This window comes from Amphiura filiformis, chromosome 5 (assembly GCF_039555335.1).
Source record: "Amphiura filiformis chromosome 5, Afil_fr2py, whole genome shotgun sequence".
In the NCBI taxonomy this organism is placed as follows: Eukaryota; Metazoa; Echinodermata; class Ophiuroidea; order Amphilepidida; family Amphiuridae; genus Amphiura; species Amphiura filiformis.
The window spans coordinates 71,023,695-71,046,193 of NC_092632.1; the positions used below are offsets into that span (position 1 = coordinate 71,023,695).

General features: G+C 37.4%; 1 protein-coding gene across 1 annotated transcript; it reads right to left on the reverse strand.

Annotated features, from left to right (window-relative positions):
- Positions 1 to 239: 239 nt before the first annotated feature.
- LOC140152370 (uncharacterized) lies at positions 240 to 22,276 on the reverse strand. Its single transcript, XM_072174675.1, is given in 28 exon segments — positions 240 to 623; positions 625 to 932; positions 1,208 to 1,306; positions 1,458 to 1,556; positions 1,708 to 1,806; positions 1,958 to 2,056; positions 2,332 to 2,430; positions 2,582 to 2,680; positions 2,832 to 2,930; positions 3,082 to 3,180; positions 3,332 to 3,430; positions 3,582 to 3,680; positions 3,832 to 3,930; positions 4,082 to 4,180; positions 4,332 to 4,430; positions 4,582 to 4,680; positions 5,574 to 5,653; positions 6,414 to 6,558; positions 9,797 to 9,936; positions 10,743 to 10,907; positions 11,324 to 11,537; positions 11,539 to 11,572; positions 12,813 to 12,926; positions 14,650 to 14,713; positions 14,716 to 14,806; positions 15,365 to 15,774; positions 16,956 to 17,563; positions 22,175 to 22,276. Coding segments are annotated over 27 exon segments (3,879 nt in total). The 5' UTR covers positions 17,533 to 17,563; positions 22,175 to 22,276; the 3' UTR covers positions 240 to 472.
- Between the last annotated feature and the right edge of the window lie 223 nt (positions 22,277 to 22,499).

Genomic DNA, 22,499 nt, shown 5'->3' on the forward strand with positions numbered 1-22,499 from the left:
AATTTCAATTACTTTTAATTTGCCCATCATGATCATCATTCATTCATTATAACATCTTCAAATATATGGTAGTAATATCAGTGTGGCAATGCTTCTAGCAATTTTACTATATCATGGAGTAATCAGCTTTCAGCAGTAGATTGCAAAATATGCAGGAAATGATACCTATTATGGTAAATGAAAAATTGTTGAACATCTTGAAATTGGAAAAAAATATATTATAATGCTCATCAGTAAATTGTTTGTTGAAAAAAAGTAGCTATACTCCATGGTATGTTTTCTCCACATTGGATGATTCAACCTGACATTGAGCTTGAAGAAAATACTGCTCTTGAAAAACTGATCTATTCACAAAAAAAGAAAATTTGATTTTTGATGTTTGTGTTTTTCACAAATTACTTGGGAAGTTTTGCCCTAAAATTAATTAATATGGCCATTAGTCTTGCATACCCCCAAGTTTATACAGTCTTTGTTACCTGTTTAATTGTTTCTTACTCTTCTTAGCATTATACTGTTGAGTTTTATTCTTAATCGATTTAACCAACATTGACAACTCCTGATCTTTCTTCTAACTACTCGACTTTTTCTCTCCCCCTCCTAATCTCATTTTTCTGTCCTCCATCTTCAGTTCTTTGCAGTCTCTCTTTCCTAGCACGTCTCTGTTGTTTTTCTTTGACGAGTGCTTCCATGGATTTAGTCTTCTTATACTGAGAGTCCGATGGATCGATGGAGTACAGATGAGATGTATAGATGGCGTTAAAACGAGGGTCCTTTACGTCGATTTGAAAGGTGTCTTCTTGTTTGGTGCCTTCCTGTTCTTGATGTTTTCGTTTGCGTTTCTTGCCGGTTTTCTGTTCGCTCTCCATAATGTCTTTGAGATTGAAATGCTGCTTGTCATCGTCTTCATCCATCATTAGCAACTCCAACTGAGCCTGTATTGTAAGAAAGGCAACCATACAAACAATAAGTAAGTTTTCTGTTCGCTCTCCATGATGTCTTTGAGATTGAAATGCTGCTTGTCATCGTCTTCATCCATCATTAGCAACTCCAACTGAGCCTATATTGTAAGAAAGGCAACCATACAAACAATAAGTAAGTTTTCTGTTCGCTCTCCATGATGTCTTTGAGATTGAAATGCTGCTTGTCATCGCTTCATCCATCATTAGCAACTCCAACTGAGCCTATATTGTAAGAAAGGAAACCATACAAACAATAAGTAAGTTTTCTGTTCGCTCTCCATAATGTCTTTGAGATTGAAATGCTGCTTGTCATCGTCTTCATCCATCATTAGCAACTCCAACTGAGCCTGTATTGTAAGAAAGGAAACCATACAAACAATAAGTAAGATTTCTGTTCGCTCTCCATAATGTCTTTGAGATTGAAATGCTGCTTGTCATCGTCTTCATCCATCATTAGCAACTCCAACTGAGCCTATATTGTAAGAAAGGAAACCATACAAACAATAAGTAAGATTTCTGTTCGCTCTCCATAATGTCTTTGAGATTGAAATGCTGCTTGTCATCGTCTTCATCCATCATTAGCAACTCCAACTGAGCCTGTATTGTAAGAAAGGAAACCATACAAACAATAAGTAAGTTTTCTGTTCGCTCTCCATAATGTCTTTGAGATTGAAATGCTGCTTGTCATCGTCTTCATCCATCATTAGCAACTCCAACTGAGCCTATATTGTAAGAAAGGCAACCATACAAACAATAAGTAAGTTTTCTGTTCGCTCTCCATAATGTCTTTGAGATTGAAATGCTGCTTGTCATCGTCTTCATCCATCATTAGCAACTCCAACTGAGCCTATATTGTAAGAAAGGCAACCATACAAACAATAAGTAAGTTTTCTGTTCGCTCTCCATGATGTCTTTGAGATTGAAATGCTGCTTGTCATCGTCTTCATCCATCATTAGCAACTCCAACTGAGCCTATATTGTAAGAAAGGCAACCATACAAACAATAAGTAAGTTTTCTGTTCGCTCTCCATGATGTCTTTGAGATTGAAATGCTGCTTGTCATCGCCTTCATCCATCATTAGCAACTCCAACTGAGCCTATATTGTAAGAAAGGCAACCATACAAACAATAAGTAAGTTTTCTGTTCGCTCTCCATAATGTCTTTGAGATTGAAATGCTGCTTGTCATCGCTTCATCCATCATTAGCAACTCCAACTGAGCCTATATTGTAAGAAAGGCAACCATACAAACAATAAGTAAGTTTTCTGTTCGCTCTCCATAATGTCTTTGAGATTGAAATGCTGCTTGTCATCGTCTTCATCCATCATTAGCAACTCCAACTGAGCCTATATTGTAAGAAAGGAAACCATACAAACAATAAGTAAGTTTTCTGTTCGCTCTCCATAATGTCTTTGAGATTGAAATGCTGCTTGTCATCGTCTTCATCCATCATTAGCAACTCCAACTGAGCCTATATTGTAAGAAAGGAAACCATACAAACAATAAGTAAGTTTTCTGTTCGCTCTCCATAATGTCTTTGAGATTGAAATGCTGCTTGTCATCGTCTTCATCCATCATTAGCAACTCCAACTGAGCCTATATTGTAAGAAAGGCAACCATACAAACAATAAGTAAGTTTTCTGTTCGCTCTCCATGATGTCTTTGAGATTGAAATGCTGCTTGTCATCGCCTTCATCCATCATTAGCAACTCCAACTGAGCCTGTATTGTAAGAAAGGCAACCATACAAACAATAAGTAAGTTTTCTGTTCGCTCTCCATGATGTCTTTGAGATTGAAATGCTGCTTGTCATCGTCTTCATCCATCATTAGCAACTCCAACTGAGCCTGTATTGTAAGAAAGGCAACCATACAAACAATAAGTAAGTTTTCTGTTCGCTCTCCATGATGTCTTTGAGATTGAAATGCTGCTTGTCATCGTCTTCATCCATCATTAGCAACTCCAACTGAGCCTGTATTGTAAGAAAGGAAACCATACAAACAATAAGTAAGTTTTCTGTTCGCTCTCCATGATGTCTTTGAGATTGAAATGCTGCTTGTCATCGTCTTCATCCATCATTAGCAACTCCAACTGAGCCTGTATTGTAAGAAAGGAAACCATACAAACAATAAGTAAGTTTTCTGTTCGCTCTCCATAATGTCTTTGAGATTGAAATGCTGCTTGTCATCGTCTTCATCCATCATTAGCAACTCCAACTGAGCCTGTATTGTAAGAAAGGCAACCATACAAACAATAAGTAAGTTTTCTGTTCGCTCTCCATGATGTCTTTGAGATTGAAATGCTGCTTGTCATCGTCTTCATCCATCATTAGCAACTCCAACTGAGCCTATATTGTAAGAAAGGAAACCATACAAACAATAAGTAAGATTTCTGTTCGCTCTCCATGATGTCTTTGAGATTGAAATGCTGCTTGTCATCGTCTTCATCCATCATTAGCAACTCCAACTGAGCCTATATTGTAAGAAAGGAAACCATACAAACAATAAGTAAGTTTTCTGTTCGCTCTCCATGATGTCTTTGAGATTGAAATGCTGCTTGTCATCGTCTTCATCCATCATTAGCAACTCCAACTGAGCCTGTATTGTAAGAAAGGCAACCATACAAACAATAAGTAAGTTTTCTGTTCGCTCTCCATAATGTCTTTGAGATTGAAATGCTGCTTGTCATCGTCTTCATCCATCATTAGCAACTCCAACTGAGCCTGTATTGTAAGAAAGGCAACCATACAAACAATAAGTAAGTTTTCTGTTCGCTCTCCATAATGTCTTTGAGATTGAAATGCTGCTTGTCATCGTCTTCATCCATCATTAGCAACTCCAACTGAGCCTATATTGTAAGAAAGGCAACCATACAAACAATAAGTAAGTTTTCTGTTCGCTCTCCATAATGTCTTTGAGATTGAAATGCTGCTTGTCATCGTCTTCATCCATCATTAGCAACTCCAACTGAGCCTATATTGTAAGAAAGGCAACCATACAAACAATAAGTAAGTTTTCTGTTCGCTCTCCATAATGTCTTTGAGATTGAAATGCTGCTTGTCATCGTCTTCATCCATCATTAGCAACTCCAACTGAGCCTATATTGTAAGAAAGGAAACCATACAAACAATAAGTAAGATTTCTGTTCGCTCTCCATAATGTCTTTGAGATTGAAATGCTGCTTGTCATCGTCTTCATCCATCATTAGCAACTCCAACTGAGCCTATATTGTAAGAAAGGAAACCATACAAACAATAAGTAAGTTTTCTGTTCGCTCTCCATGATGTCTTTGAGATTGAAATGCTGCTTGTCATCGTCTTCATCCATCATTAGCAACTCCAACTGAGCCTATATTGTAAGAAAGGAAACCATACAAACAATAAGTAAGTTTTCTGTTCGCTCTCCATGATGTCTTTGAGATTGAAATGCTGCTTGTCATCGTCTTCATCCATCATTAGCAACTCCAACTGAGCCTATATTGTAAGAAAGGAAACCATACAAACAATAAGTAAGTTTTCTGTTCGCTCTCCATGATGTCTTTGAGATTGAAATGCTGCTTGTCATCGCCTTCATCCATCATTAGCAACTCCAACTGAGCCTATATTGTAAGAAAGGAAACCATACAAACAATAAGTAAGTTTTCTGTTCGCTCTCCATGATGTCTTTGAGATTGAAATGCTGCTTGTCATCGTCTTCATCCATCATTAGCAACTCCAACTGAGCCTGTATTGTAAGAAAGGCAACCAGACAAACAATAAGTAAGATTTTATAGAATTTCCATTGGGCAATTCCAGTCCAAATCCATACACCCCCTATGGAAGACACAACTTTAATCTCCCACACAGGGGGTGTGGGTTCACCCATTCAGGTAACCCCATTAGAAATTTACACCCCCTTTGTTGAATATTAATATAGGCCATGTCTATCATAGGGGCGTGTGGATTTCAACTAGAACAGCCCATTGACAGGTGAGACAAAAAGCATCAAATTAAGGGGGTACTACACCCCTGTCCAATTTTGTATGCATATCTTAATTGACGCCAATGCGCTATAATTTTTGAGACAAATTCAAAAATAGGCACAAAATTGGCCAGGGGTGTAGTATCCCCTTAACATGAGGCTAGAATATGATGATGGGTTTACTTTTGTGTAAATCACTTTAAATGATAACAAAATCAGAAGCCATATTTCTTCAATTGTTCTGCATAATGTGATCTCCAGGAGGTCTTCGAAACAATTTGGATGAGGATTTGCTCCATGGACTCTGGAATGCTGACAATCTCTATAGACAATACCTATACCATCAATATAGAAGGCATGAGACTACAGTCTACACATTCATGAAAATGTCTGGAAAAAAGCTGGAAAAGCACACAAAATTGTTCAAAAACACCTGAAAAAGGGCTAAAAGTAAATAAAAATGGATAAATGTGCCAAATTCGTTAATTTTGGGTACACAAGCTTTCGCTAAAACCCACCAAAAATGGTAATATGAGGGGCATCGCTATACCAAAATTGCACCCCAAAACAGGGGAAAAGACCTGTGTATCATCAAACAAGGAGATCTTCCCAATGTGATTGATATTTTTCTTGAATGACCAAAGATAAATTGTTACCTTCTTCTGTTGTTGCACCTCCATTTCTTCTGCTGTCAAAGTCTCCTGCTTCTTTTGTTTGCGTTTCTTCTTGCCATCACCTACAATAAAATTGAAACATACACTTATAATTAGAAACACAGGTTATTATGGCAACATAACCCATTGACCAACAAACAAACAAATAAACAAAAACAATTAAAATGTTACTCTGGGTCAGGCAGTAGAAAAGATCATGCCACATTAATAGTGAAGATGGCCATCTTTGGATTTTGACTACTCTTCTCATCCCATATTACACCAATGTAATTTTACACACTGGCATACAGATATACTATTATCAGCTTGTAGTAGGCGAGAATTATTTGTTTTTTGTTACTGCTTGCGACTCAATAATGTTCTAACTTACTTCATAAAAGAGTGTGTCAGGCACGCAATACACAGTTCGCGCAGGCGCTACGCCCAGCTGTGCATATGCCATTCTATATCAATCCACAATGTTATGAGTCCCGCCTATTACGAGCTGATCAAGAGTATCGGGAATTGATCAATTGAAGCACCTTGCCCAGGTGGAGAGTATAATAGAGCCAGTAGGATTTCGGGATCTTGTGATTATAAATCCAAGTCTGTAGGAGTTATTTGTAACATGGAACATATCCGCGCTGCTCACTGCCAGATGGGTAAGTGCAATAGCTGCCATATATAGCTGCCATGTGTAGATGAGTATCATTTACTGTGCGTAAATTGTCCAATGTTCACAGTGCAGCTATTGCACTTACCCACTGACATGATACAATTTTGACATGGGTCGTGTTTTGAACCCCTGCTCTACAGTGCCTATAATACCATATTTTGCCATACCTTTTGCTCCACCCTCTGTATCCTTGAGTGAGTCTTTGAAGAATGAATCATTGAGGTCAACACCAGCAGGTAGTTCATCATCACTGAATGCTGCTTGCTCCCCCTCATCCTGCTGCTTCTTGTCTAAACCATCAGCTGAACCAATCTAATCAGAATGGTAGTGTAGAAAACAAGAGTCAAAAGATTGCAAACAGCGTAATTATAGTACAATTCGCAATATGAGACGCTGTCATTGGAGTACTCGCTCCAATCAAAATAAGACCATCATATGCTCTGATAAAAAAATTATAGTACGCTCCGCACAGGCACAACGCCTAGACATTGATCCACAAACCTCAGCACACTTTACAGCATGATTTAGACATTGTGTTTCTCACTGAAACATGACTAACACCAACTGACAAAGCCGTAATTGGTGAATTATCATATCACTACCAGGTTATAATTTTCTGACCATCCCCAGAGGTTCCCATACTTTTGGTGGCAGCCTGGGAGTGCTATAGAAAGTACCTCTGAAACTGAAGCTTTTGTCTTCTGATTTTTGTTCTACTAGTTCTACATTTGAACATGCTATTATCGGTGATAAACAAAATAAAGTGATCTATGTGTTGGTTTATAGGCCATACCCATCAACTTCAAATGGCCTGAAGACATCAGAGTTCTTACATGAGTTACGTGTCTTTTTGACATACATCAACTGTTATGATAACAAAATTATTATGCTTGGAAATTTTAATATCCATGTGGGCACCCCAGATAAATCTGACGCCAGCCAATTTCATGTCATCAATTGATGAAGCAGGTTTTTTGTTAACACACGCGTAGGCATACATAATTACGTTGTTTCTTTTGTTTCTAAATCTAAGAGCATTTATTGCGATAAATTAGTTATCTCATCAAAAACTTGGCTGATGTGACTTAGATATATGGACATTAGGCACAGGCATACCAATATTTTTCTTTTTTTTAATGCTGCTCTATTTAAGATTTGCATTAAAAAAATATTTTCTCTCTTGATATTTCGTACTCTATGACGGCATGCAATTTACGATGAGGTCTTAGCTTCAGGATACACTTCGACAAAACACCCAAAATACAGGCATCCACTACAAAGTACCAGTATACATTGGGCCAGTTCCCATTAGGAAGTCTTCACACTCAAGGACTGCATGCATTTTACGATGAGGTTTTTGCTTCAGGATATCTCTTTCACAGGTTTTTAAAAGAATAAATTAAGACACTGTCACAAACTGAACGCCACTTTTTTGCAGACCTTTTAAAATTGTTTTATTTGGGCTGATTCTAAATGACTGTAAGCCTGTAAGGGCCAGCACATGTGTATAATATTTGGTGCATTTTGCCATTGTGGGAAAATATTGTAACGGTTGAATCAGTGACAAATGTTTTCTCTACCCAGACTATGTGAAAGAGAAGATGAAGACACTGACATGGAAGAACCAGGACCATCCGGCGTTGATTTACCACCGAGAGCACCAAAGATGCAGAGCTCAGTCCTGGAATACTTCAAAATGAAGCATGAAACAGATAAGAAGATGAAGGAAGAAGAAATGGCTCTGAAGAGGAAGGTGCTTGAACTAAGAGCTGAAGAGTTGCAACTCAAGAAAGAGTGGTAAAAATACTGTAACAGTTGCAGCAGTGACAAAAGATTTCTCTACTTAGACCATGTGAAAGAGAAAATGACGACTCGGACATGGAAGAACCAGGACCATCAGGTGTTGATTTACCACTGAGAGCACCCAAGAAAAAACGCAAGGATGTGGAGCTTGTTGACTATTTTAAGATGAGGCATGCTACAGACAAGAAGATGAAGGAAGAAGAAATGGCTCTGAAGAGGAAGGAGCTTGAACTGAGAGCTGAAGAGTTGCAAAACACACACAAATGCTGATTGTACCAATACCAACGGTTCCTTCACATGTGAATGTAATATTGGTTACAGAAACACATGTTCCCAAAGTTTGCTGCAGAGATTAGATCATGATTGGCATTAAGTGATCTGTTCAGAAGTAGTTTGAAACATACCTAGATAATAGATCTTTTTTTTAAATATGATGTAAACAGCGGATGTTAAACACATTTGTAGAAAGTTTAAATTCTTAAGACACATTTTTTAAAAGAGTTGTTGTTGCAGCTCCAGAAAGAGCAGTAAAATAACTGTAACAGTTGCAGCAATGACAAAAAGATTTCTTGTTGTGTGCATCAGCTGTGAGACCTTTTAAAATTGTTTTATTTTGGGCTGATTCTAAATGAATGTAATCCTGTAAGGGCCAGCACATGTGTATAATGTTTGGTGCATTTTGCCATTGTGGAAAAATACTGTAACAGTTGCAGCAGTGACAAAAGATTTCTCTACTCAGACCATGTGAAAGAGAAGATGACGACTTGGACATGGAAGAACCAGTACCATCCGGCGTTGATTTACCACTGAGAGCACCAAAACGGAAGGCTAAGAGGAAGGATGCAGAGCTCCTGGAATACTTACCATAATACTGTTAGTGATGTTATTATATCACATCTTGATTATTGTAATGTGTTACTTAATGGTATATCTAAGAAAGATCTAAATCGTTTGCTGAAGTTGCAAAATAAGTGTGCTTGTTTAATATGTCTCAAACCAAAATTTGAGCATGTTACCCCTCTCTTCAGCCAACTTCTTTGGCTCCCTGTCAGTGAGAGGATTGTATACAAGACACTGCTTTATGTGTTTAAATCTCTGAATGGACTCTCTCCCCAGTACACAACTAACTGCCTCACTGCGAGAAGATCATCCCAGAGGGCAATGAAGATCCGCTCGGCAGATAGTATTTCCTTCTTGTTCCAAGAAGGGTGCTGGGGATAAAGCCTTTTTAGTGGTAGCTCTATGTTTGTGGAACACCTTACTGTTTCATATCAAAAATGCTGCTTCTCTTGAATCATTCAAAACTATGCTCAAGACATATCTTTTTCCATAATATTGTTGCCTTTGTTTTCTGTATTTGATCATGTTTGCTGTTCTTTTTTTGTTGTTGTTGTTGCACTTTGTAAAGTAAGTTATATCCTGGCCTTCAGAATACTAATATTAACAAATGCACACACAAGAAAAGAATAACGTAAAGAATCGCCTAATGGTGTACATGGGCTCCTTTGCCTTAGGGAAAATTTCATGTACAAATAGAAAGCTCATTCCTTTAAAAATCCCACAAAGAATTAAGCACGTTTAGGGTCTGTGCCTTTATTTATTGGTGGGATTTTTGCAAGAGGGCACTTTTAATTTGTGCTTAAAATTCTAGTTATGTCAAGGGAGCCCATATGTACTATTAGGCAAATCTTTATGGTATATCTTTCAATTAGTTATTTATGGCATATATATATATATATATACAAACCTCTTTAGAAGATTGCTTCTTCTCCTGTCTCTTCTTCTTTTTCTTATCTTTCTTCTTTTCCAGATATTCCTCCCATGGAGTTAGCTCTGTTGCACCTTCCATTTTCCTTTTTACTAACTCTTCAGTAGTGTCCTTTAAGCCTGAAAAAGAAAAACTAGAAATTACTAAAACTACCAAAATATTTGATTGTTGCCTTGCCAAGTTGCCATAATATTAATATCAGAACTCTTGAATTTGATTTGAAAATGGGTGATTTTATTCTAATATTTTTTCTAATTTTTTTCTAACGATTCAGCACTAAAACATCAATTATATCTACTATGCATGATCAACTAAATAGCAAACACATCTTATGCAATGCATGGAAATACTTCAGTGTATTGCAATCATCAACTATAAATCACTGAGCAAAGAAATGGGCTGTTTGTCCCTACGCGAAAAGGTACAAATCATTTGTTTAGCAAGAGCAGTAGATCAACTGTATTTCAAGTACATCTGGTTTTGACCAAGAAAACAATACTCTCTCAAAATAATTGTTGCTTATTCCAAATAATATTTAACAGAAACATGAAGCAATGTCTGGATAGAAAGGTCATTATAACAGGTTCAGTAAATCTGATCGATTTTTACTTACTAAAGTTTTATGATTATAGATGGTACTTCAGTCACCCACCCATGGCAAGTGAACATCTACTACTGTACAAGTGGAAAATTTTTCGCACATTTTTGTGCTTTGCAAATTTAAAACTATTTCACTAGTTTTTAGATTTGTGATTCTAAGCTTCTGTACATTGCACTATACACACAAAAGGAATATATTTGTGCGTTTTTATTTTCTTCTCAGCAGCTTGGAACGTGAAAAGCACAAAAATAAACAAAGCACAAAAATGTCCACTTTTACAGTAACATACATTGTACTCCCTTCATTACAACCTCTATGACTCACCAGGTTCCCAAGAGATTTCCAGTCCTTCCTCTCTGTCTTCCTTTTCATTCTCATCAATTCCCTGTAACAGAGCTTTGTACTTTGAAATCTGTTTCTCATCATCATCATCATCAAATGCCTCTCCAAAATCATCCTCTTCTATTTCAAAAGCTGGTCCGGCAGTGTCTATAAATACGAAATGTTACACCAGTCAGAGCTGAAGATAGGCTTTGATAAAGCAGAAAGGGATTTTTATACATATGCAATGAAACAAAATTAGCACATTTAGGAAATATTTTAATTCCTGCAGGTCTGGTACTCATACATGATGTGAGTGTTTACTTTTTATGAGTTCGAGTTCGAGTTTGAGTTAAATCGAACTCTAAAATGTAACTCTAACTCTAAAGTGCAACTCTAACTCTAAATCGAACTCTAAAATGCAACTCTAACTCTAAATTGAACTCTAAATGTAACTCTAACTCTAACTCCAACTCGAACTCCAACTCATAAAAAGTAAACACTCACATCATGTATGAGTACCAGACCTGGCAGGAATTAAAATATGGACAATCAAACAATTTTTTTTCTGGCCTTATCCTTACCATCCTCTTCTCCACTCGAAGAAGCCAAATATGCTCGTACATCTGCATCGTCCAATTCCTTCTTGCCAAACACCTCCATCGTTTTCTTCTGCCTCAGATGGTCCGTCTCATCCCAAGTCAACTCCACCTTAGACTGATGGAGTGCAGTGGTGCGGAATTCAACAGGCGTGTATAAGGCAGCATCTGGCATGTCTGTTGCTCTGTCTTTTTGCTTCCTGCTCATCAAAGATCATATCTTCTGGGATAAACCTTGGGTCATAAAAGGCATTATACAAGAATTTGCCAATTCCGTTGTTATTTACCCAGTTCAATTCAGAAAGAATTTTGCATATATAATAATAATGTGCTTCATATTTACCCAATGTCCAATCTAATAAACAAAGCTGCAGCATGAATTTGTACTATTTGCACTATTATTAAAGTACTTTGGTCTCTTTGTTCTTATTTGAATGTAACTTGAACATAAGTTTTCATGGATACTGGATATATTACAAAAGTGTCACCTTATGTGATCCTGCAATATCAAGATTCTTAAGGGGGTACTTCACCCCTGGCCAATTTTGTGCCTATTTTTGCATTTTTCTCAAAAATTATAGCGCATTGGGGACAAGTAAGATATGTATATTATAGGGGCAAGGACTACAACTACTGCACTGGAAATTTTATTTCAGCACAGACAACAGTTGTGGAGTTACAGTCAAATATGAGGGAAAACCAATATTTAATCAATAAATCAATAACTACTTGCATTGAGTTGCTGAATTTTCAGTACAGTAATTGTAGTCCTTGCCCCTATAATATGCATATCTTACTTGTCATTAATGTGCTATAATTTTTGAGAAAAATGCAAAAATAGGCACAAAATTGGCCAGGGATGTAGTACTCCCTTAAGGATTTAAAGACGTGCAATATAAACACTTGTGTATTTGTTCTCAAAACCTTGCCATTCAAATTCCAAGATCTAACCTTGTTAGTTATTACAGGTCTATCATTCCACCTACAGCCCGCACATGGAATGCACTCCTGCCTCACATCCCAGGAATTGTGAAACAAGCCAGCTTCAAAAAGGAGGTGAACCGCTATCTAGACACCAACCTGTCAGCTAATAAGGCCTAAAATAAATTGTTTGATTGGCGTAACCTGACCGATCCTAAAAATAGGCCCGACCCTAGACTTTTTTTCTTATTTTTTTGCAAAAATTGAATAAAAAAATCAAAAAAAGATTAAAATTAAAAAAAAAAAATTGTGATTTTCAGCTTAAAATGCGTGTAAATTTTTTTTTTTTTTTTTTTTTTAATTGCTGACCGACCTACCCTAATTTTTTTTCATGTTACGCCAATCAAACAATTTTTTAGGCCTAATAGCTCTTAATACCTTGACATAAAAAAGGAACACCCAAGGTAATATTATCAGATCAGATAGGCTGCACAAGCAATACTCATGCTACATATAAAAACTACATTAAACCCAAATTATATGATTCTCCTACCTTAGATCTATGACTGTGGAGCTGCTTTGGTATTCCATCCCATCACACTGCTCATAGAGAGTACCAGCTGTAGACTTGGAGTCACATTCAACAACAGCAAAATAATACTTCAACCTGCATAATAAAGAAAATAAATATAAAATTTGACTCAGAAACTGTTTCTTTTATTTTTCAACACCTGTCTGCTTTTTACAGCACTTCATGTTCAAGATTTGTTTCTAAATCTTATTCCGCTTTTAGTTTATCCATCCAAGCCCAGTGGTGGTGTCAGGGGATAGTGGAGAAATGTTCCATCTTAGGCATGTTATATCATAATGCATAAAGCAGCATGACACTTGCACTTTCAGTGCTGATGCTAATGAGGTGCTGCGAGTATATAAATGTCAAGTTCTGATATTACAATTCCTTTGTTCTTTCCACATCAAATGGATGTTATCCCATTACCCCATATGTGGTGCGATCAAGCCAAATGAGTCTGATATCCATCAAAATCAAGTTTTCAATTTCATTACATAAAGCACTTTTAGAGCTTTATTCTCCTGAAACCCTGCCATAATTAGACATAATTACAATTCTAGAGATATAAAAATGGTCATTTTTTAGTGTTGCTCAGAACAATTCACCTTTTCTGTAAATCCCATTTTTGCGAGTACACCTAAGACCTCGTTATTTGACGTCACGCCGATGCGCACATCGTTTATCGAACATTGTTAGTGCGCATTGCAAGTCAGCGTGACGTCAAATGACGAATTCTCAGGTGAACTCGCAAAGGCTTATGGGATTTACCGAAAAGGTGAATTAAACACACAGGAAGTTGAATACCATTATTGGCTATATTTCAAAATAAATATTTTCAACATCCGACTTGTTTGGCTTGATCACATCACATATGGACTGCTCAGTGCTATGGACTGCTCAGTGCCAGAAGTGGGTAGGTGCAATAGCTGCCATATGTAGCTGCTAGGTGTAGATGAGTACAATATACTGTGTGTAAATTGCCAAATTTTCACAGGGCAGCTATTGCACCTACCCACTTCTGGCACTGAACAGTTGAATTATTCCCCGTATGATCCAAGCAGACCACCTGTAAAATATGCATGTACATGTAATAAACTACAGTCCAACCTCTTTTATCCGGCCATGATGGGACCAAGCACTATCCGGATAAGTGAAAAATCCGGATAAGTGAATTACATGTAATTCTGCATTGACTGTCCCAAATACTGAAATTGTGACAACAAAAGATTGTTTTAACATGGGGTAATAAACACTATAAGATGGCTTTATGCTTTATGCAACATAGACATGTCATTCTAAACATTCAGAGCATGGAGTAAAGGTGTAAAAATAATCAAAAACATGTTTTCCTGTGAAGATTTCACAGCCGGATAACAGAGAGATCCATAAGCTTAAAAAGTTACCTTTTCAGAGTCTGAGTTGAGCAAAGGCGTAGCTTGCGACACCATCCGGCGTCTTCATTCAGCGTAGTGATTACACTCCTCCGTCACCTGACCACCCGGTGGGTGGTCAAGTGGCAGCAGATCGTCATAGAATCACTATGCTGAATGAAGACGCCGTGATGGTGTTGCAAGCTACGTCTTTGCTCAACTCAGACTCTGAAAAGGTAAGTTTTTAAGCTTATGTCAATATGACAGAGTCCAATATCAGTCTACATGCTGCTAGAGAGATCCATATAAAAAAGGTCCGGATAAGAGAGGTTGGACTGTATACCTAAACCTATACCTGTCCCAGCCTGATACCCCACGTGTTCAGCATCCCACGAATCAGGACCAAGACTCTTGTTGCATAACAATATCATCTCAGCTTCATCACTTACCTCTGTAGCTGATATTTTCTGAGTCTTTCTCTGTGATACTGATCACCATCTTCCGTGTCCTTTTTTCCTCATCCTCCGCTCCGTGCTCAAGCATTTCCAATGGACCTTTTGCATCTTCCTCCTTCATCCGCTTTTTGCCAAATTCTGATGGATATATCTACAGAGCCAAACAAATCTATTATAAATGCTTGTTCATTAAATCCCCATTGGGTGTATTGACCACCATAATGTACAAATGATTTCCGTTCATGTGAGTAAATGGGCAATTCCAAGCAGAATCTTTGCTTTGGTTGTCCTCAGGACCACATCCATTTGTTATTTTGGACAGTGGTGCAGAACAGATTCTTACATGTATATTGAACCTCTTTACCAGGGGTAGCATTAAGGCCCGAAAGTCGGGAGTTGTTTTCCCGTGTTTTTCACTCCCAAGCTTGCAGAAAATCCAAATACATGGGGTGAAAATTAAATCTCGGGGGTGAAAAATATTTTCCAGTGTAGTCAGGGATAGGAGTAAGGTCCAAAAGTAGAGGGTCAGAGTTCACCCCCGAGCTTGCACATTCCCAATATATGGAGGGTGAAAAATTAATATTTTTAAATTTAGGGGGTAATTCACCCTTGATCGGGGGTTAACGCTACTCCTGCTCTTTACTCTATATATACGGCCCACATGCCAGAAAGTATATTTGGAACACTTTTAGGACACATTGCTACTTACCGTCACAGATTTGATAGAAGCACCAGTTGGTTTGAAAGAATTCAACAAAACCAAAACATCCTGTGCCTTAGCTCTATCCCAATCCATATTACACACAGCCAGACGTGACGTCACCGTGTCATCTCTGGGTGCATCCTTATCTAATTCTCCCCACTCGTGTTCTAGTTCCTCCTCCTCCTCCTCCTCCTCTTCCTCACCATCTGAATCTGAGGAGTCATCTGAGGAAGAGCTACTCTCTATATTTCCTTCTCCTCTAATCAGATCTGGTCCAGGTATGGATACAGTGGTAGATTCATCATAGCCAGATTCACTGTCACTTGATGATGATGATGATGATGATGACTGGTCTGCTTCCCCATCTTGTTCCTCTTCAAGACTCTCATCTGAGCTGGATACATGTACATGTTTTTCTGAAAATCACAGTTGGTTTACACTCTTATTTTAGGCATAAATGATTGAATCATAAACTTGCAATATAGACAACACAACCTGTCAGGTGCTACAGTCCATTTGGCTTCCTCGAAACAGTAGTGTCCGTGTGCAATACACAAGCAATCAAAGGCGTGGATCTGTAGGATGCGGTACAAGGTGACTGTACTATGTGCCCTACAGATACATTGCTTTTAATCACGGGTGTATCACACGCAGACGCTACCGTCTCAAGGAAGCAGTGTACCACAAAATGAGAGGAAAGTTGCTAATTTTTTACCTGAGTTTATGTCTCATTCATTATTCTCTGGATCATAAGCTTTAAAATGATATGTACACTTGTAGCTTATCAGGGTTGCTCAAAAGTCAATATTTCAATGAAGAATTCTTTTGTTTTCTGACATGTACAATCGTACATGTACAATGAAAGATATCTCCTTTTCTTCCCTGGTCACTAGCCTCTCAAGTCTCCACTCATTTTGTGAGACCAGGTCTCATATTGTATTGTGTGACATTCAGGGGGTACTATACCCCTGGCCAATTTTGTGCCAATTTTTGCATTTTTCTCAAAAAATATAGCGCATTGGTGACAAGTAAGATATGTATATTATAGGGGCAAGGACTACAACTACTGCAGAGCGTTCGAAATAGGGCCGGTCAGCCAGCCATTGGCCTGTAACTTTTTCTGACTGGCATCTAGTTGCCGGCCCGGCTGGCCGGTAACTTCCTAAGGTCAAGCCCGGCTGGCCTGTAACTTTTTGAGGCATATTTCGAACACTGCTACTGCACTGGAAATTTTATTTCAACACAGACAACAGTTGTTAATATACATATCTTACTTGTCACCAATGCGCTATAATTTTTGTGAAAAATGCAAAAATATGCACAAAATTGGCCAGGGGTGTAGTACCACCTTAAACTAGACCTCATTTTGCAATAGACGGTCACACTTTCAATCCAAAGGAACAAGGACACCACTTCATGTGTGCTTATATATGTACATGAATAGGTGATCATGGCAATTGGGAAGAACTCAAAAATAAAAGTGTTCTTTAAAGGTTCATTCATACACTTGTTACGATGCATGAATCACTAAAGCACTCTCTTCTGACTGAACTTTCCCACCCAATTTGTTCTGAATTGAGAGAAAATATGTTCTTACCATCAGATATTTCTCCATCTGAAGAATCTGAAGATTCAGCTGGGGAATGCCTCTGCTTCTTCTTACTCAACTTTGACTTCTTTCCCGAGTTCTCTTCCACTACTTTCCTACCAAGCTTTATCTGTGCAGGTGTCGACTTTAAGTTTGACATTTTAATGTCACTTTTGGAAGTTCTTTTGTCTTTTACTACAACAATGTCATCACTTCTTTCTGTTTTATTTGATGATTTTGGTTTTTCTGACTTGGCTTTTGATTTTTGTTCCTTCTTTGTGGACTTCTTTTCTGCACTGTGTGTTTCTCCTTTCTTCTTAGGTTTTTTCTTTTTCCTTTGTGCTTCTGTCATGTCACCATCTTCATCATCTGAATCGGACTCGGACATTTCATAAAACCTGCGTAAATTATCATTTGTTGTGGCACTCAAAGGACGTCCTCGTTTGTCGACAGAGTATTTAAGTTTGAATCTTTTGTCTTTGAACATGCCCTCAAAGCGACGATCGATCTTGACTTTCCTCTCGGCCTTGGGCATCTGTCGAAACCGAGGATCTTGACCGATGACATTGAATCTATCGTCCGTCATATTGTTGGTTTGGTACAGAATATCTTGCTTCCTAAATTAAAAGAGAAAAGTAAGACATGAAGCTATTAACTATACTTTTCAAACTATAAGTAGACTTCAAATGAAACTCAAGGTACATGATCAAGGCTAATACATACATGTAAAGTTGATTACAAGTTTTCTGTCACCCGCCCACATCACTTTTTAATTTTGGTCAAAACTTTCATTTAATCTTGCTGAAAAAGTAAATTATTTGAAAATGGATTGAAATAAATCAATATTTAAACCCTCAAAATGCATCACTTTCCAAAGGGGGGGGGGGGTATCAATGTACAAGTTGGTATGGCTGTGTCACCATTGGAACATGTAATCATCAAATCTTCACAAACAATTCTAAATGTGTTAGCTGGTATCAAAGCAAAATTATGTTATTCTAAAAACAGTTGGGGCACGACAAAGTACCCAACTCCTAACAGTCTATTTTGAACAGGCTTGTCTGCCTTGTGGTTTCGGAAGCCTTGTACATGTACAATGTACGTCACACAGCCTATACGGTCTGTTTCCAAATGCACTAACATACAATGTATGATCCCCAATATGCACTACGGTATGTCAAAACAATAATGCTTAAGATCATCCTTACAGTAATTTTGCAACAGATTGAGAAAAGATTTTTAATAGTTTGCTTTTATTTGTTCAAAATATTCCCACGCAAAACTGCCGTTCTGTGTTGGAACCAGACCTCCAATTGCACAAGTATGTTTCCACCATTGCACTTGTTTGCAATACTTGTTAAATATTCTTTTGATGTTCAAATTTGGATGATACGTTGTTTTGATGAGTCAGCTGTATCTTTTAGAGCAAAGTTGCATATTTTGAACATTCTAAAAATAAGTTCAGTGCAAATTTTAACATTTTTGATGCGATTGCCTGTTGTGATCGGCTGTGTTTACTTCCGAACTTCCATTACTTTACACGGTGTCATGCTTCATCGATTTCTACTAGATTTCGAATGCGAAACAAGTGAGCAAATTCATGTCCAGCATGCTGCGATAGGCCTACAGTTGTAGTAACTACAAATTTCAAACATTTGAGGACTTGTTCTCAAGTTGTAGGAAGTGCCATAATTGTCTCCAGTGTAAACTGTTATGTCGCAAAATATTAATGTTGATAATAATTGTTAAGGGGTACTACACCTCGATAAATTTAGTGTCTATTTTTGCATTTTCTCAAAACTAATAACACAGTGGTAACAAAAGTTATGTATATTATAGGGCAAGGAATCCAATTACTACACTGGAATTTCAGTGACCCAAGACAAGTGGTTTGTTATTTATGATAAGAAATAAGGTACCACTAGCATGTACCTCATTTTCTATCATATATACTGAACCGCTTGTCTTGAGTCACTGAAATTTCAGTGTAGTAATTGGATTCCTTGCCCCAATAATATACATAATTTTAGTACCAGTGTGTTATTATTTTTGAGAAAATGCAAAACTAGTCACAAATTTACCACAGGGGTGTAGTACCCCCTTAAAGAAATGTTCTTATTTAGGTATTTTTCAATCCCAAACCCTGTAAATTTTTTGGCACAATGTATATCCATTTAAACTTTACAGATTTGCAATCCTGAAGGTTCGTTCATACTACCACCGCATTTGCGATGCGTTGCTTTGCGATGCCGATATATCGATTACTTTTGCCGCAACTCAACGCAAAATCGTCGCATTTCCAAGTTGAAATGTATTTAACTTTATTGCGATATCGCAATGCAGTAGTTTGCAGTATGATGCAGTGCGACAACGCACCGCATCGCAGAGCAACGCATCGCAAATGCGGTGGTAGTATGAACGGACCTTAAGTGATTACATTGAAAAATACCTAAAAAATAACATTTCTTTACCACTCCAATATTTCTAATTGGAAAGTAAACTTGATATTTGGAATGTACACAATTAGTACTTTCATAAAATATAAAGTTTGCACTATATTTGTTAAACCCATTGTGTTATACACAGGGTGTGTGAAGTAAAAAAAAAGTCATATTTTAAATTGTTTAATTTAATGTAAAATTTCATTCCATTTTTCATGCAAGCAAAATTTTAAGCCCATTAGATATTGCATGACACACATTCCACTGCATTAATTAAAAACTTGTTAAATCGTTAATTACTCAAATTTATTAAGATTAACTATTAGTATTAGGCAATTATAGTTAGAAAGTTAAAAAATAAGATTAACATTTTGCAAATGCATTTTTACTTAGGCACTTCTAGGCACCAAAGTACCAGTACATGTATACATTTTATTCATACACTCTTAGAACCACATAGCCAATCAGAAAAGCCATTAGAAAAATACGCTTAGTGCATTAATATAGTATAATTGCACGGTCGCGCACTTCACATACTACGCGCAGTGCTTCGGAATGTGTTCGCATCGTGTAGGATTGATTCATTTTCCTTGCGGGTTGATGCATATATTACATTTGCTTGTATTTTCCAACATTTTTAGTGACAATTTTGTTTAAAAATTAGCAAAATTAGCAAGCTTTTTATCTTGTGTATGAAATAGGTTAATAAATGTGTATTACTTGTTGCTCGAGAAATTGTACAAATTAATGCACTTGTACTGAGATGTTGTTGTATCTAATGCACTCGCCCCTTCGGGGCTTGTGCACTAGACGCATCAACATCTCAGTACGTGTGCATTATTTTGTACAATTTCACTCTCAACAAGTAAGACGCATTCATTAAACTATAATTAACGAACACCAACTTCCCATTGGAATTACACAGAGCTCTTCCGCTTCCGGCTCCACCCCTGACTAATTACATGTAACTTAATTAAGCTGTTGTAATTAATAATACATTTGTTCAACCGTATTTGTTATTATTTCATTAAATTATTATTTTCTCTTCAAAATAAGACCAAAACCATGTGTTCATGTTGGATTTTAGCAAAAATATAGGACAAAGAGGAGAATTTTTTTTTTGAAAATGTGACAGCTCCACCTTTTTTGGGTGCCCACCTCAAAAAACATAACCATGTGAGCTGAGACTGCGTGAAAGTTCATAATCAAGGCTACGTCTTACGAACGACGGCCGAAAGAGAGCAAACTTTGTCCTTCAAGAAAAGACACTCGCCTGTCGACATCTCTTCTGGGACGAACATTTGCACTGGGTTTCAGAGAAGAACCGCAGTCCCTTGCTCACATTGACACGAGCGCCCTGTTAAGCTGAATTTATACTCGATCACTTTTGCAGAAAAGTGATTCTCACACATGCTCAGTGTTTACTTCATTTCCTGAGCGTCAAGCCGATCAATCGATTCAAATCGCTGAGGCAAAAACAATGTCGCTTTTGCAAGTTGAAGAAATCTCAACTTCCCAGTGATATCGCTTGACACATGAATATGTCAACCATTCATATACATGTACAACCAACTGGATCTATTATTTTGCTAATTAATTTACCTTTCTCGATTATTAACTTTTGGTAATGAATTAATCCAAAGCAATAATTATTGACAGCAACTGATGTTTTAAAAATGTATTTTGTGGCATTTAGAATATTTTAATATCGTCTGCAATCGCTATCGCGGTGATAAAGTATAAATTGCAAAAGCAACGGGCGATGCATCGCAGAATTCAGTGATTGCTCATCGCTTTCCAAAAGCATTTCATCGCAATCGCTCTGTGATCGAGTATAAATTCGGCTTTAATGAGTGACATACGCAGAGCTTTGTGTTAACTTCAAAGGCGCAAATCTGCGCCGACCAACAATTTGACGCACAATCGGCCAATCAATCAGATTATCCATGTTAATATCGGTCTGTTGTTATGATAGTCGGACAATTGATTCAGCCTATCAGAACCTAGTTCACCACGTAAACTTGTTGTATGGCTCAAAATTCGGACCGCTCGCCATTAAGTTTACTGCTTTCTGTGTTTTGAAATTTGTTGATGTTTTAACGATCCCCGATCGATTATTTTAGCTGTGTCACGTCACATGCATGACGCTGGTGGGTACCAACCAAACTTCAGAGAAAAAAAACCTCGATCGCCGATAACGATGCGATATGGGACTTACATAGGATTACACAGAGATATTTCTTGCCAAAATTTGACCATTTCTAGCTAGGCAAGTTGGCCCTACTTTGTCTGCGTTATGTGAAAAAGGACAGTCTTAAGTACATGAGTAAGTATAAGTGCAACGCTTTTGATGTTTTGATGTTTCGGGAGACTGGGAGGGATCATAATAAAAAAATGATGGAGCCTATTCTTGACTGTGTAATATTCCTTCACCACATTGCCGTACGGTAACAGTCTTATACGATGGACAGATAGTATCAGTTTGTTAATGAGGACATCGTATTTACGTATAAGTTCCTTGTACTAATCAGAACCCCACTTCCGTGTACATACATACGCTCTGCACTCTCAAAATGTAAACAAATGCCATTCTTCTATGACAAAAACTTTAAACAAACAAAACCGAGGTAAGCTTACACTTTAATCATGTTAATAAAATTGGGCCAAACGTTCCAAATTCGACAACCTTGCCGATATTAAAATTATAAGCTTGAAAAAAAAGAGCTAAAACAAAATAAGCATACGTCAATTTTATCTACAGTTAGTATACCTTGTACCTATACTCACAAAATATTCTGCTAATAAAATTGTTGATTATTGGATAGGTGAAAAAACGGCGAAATTTTATCGTATTCAACTTCTTCGGTAAACACGCACACATGCAACCGCTTATATTCCAACAGGAAGTATTTGATGACGATGTTTTTTAAATTATGAATATTAAACAGCAAACGTCATAAAGCGTGCCGAAAGGCCGAAAGAAAGACAGAAAGAAAGAAAGAAAGAAAGAAAATAAGAAAGAAAGAAAGAAAGAAAGAAAGAAAGAAAGAAAGAGGGGGGGAGAGAGAGAGAGAGAGAGAGGGAGGGGGAAGAAAGGAAAAAACAAAATCAT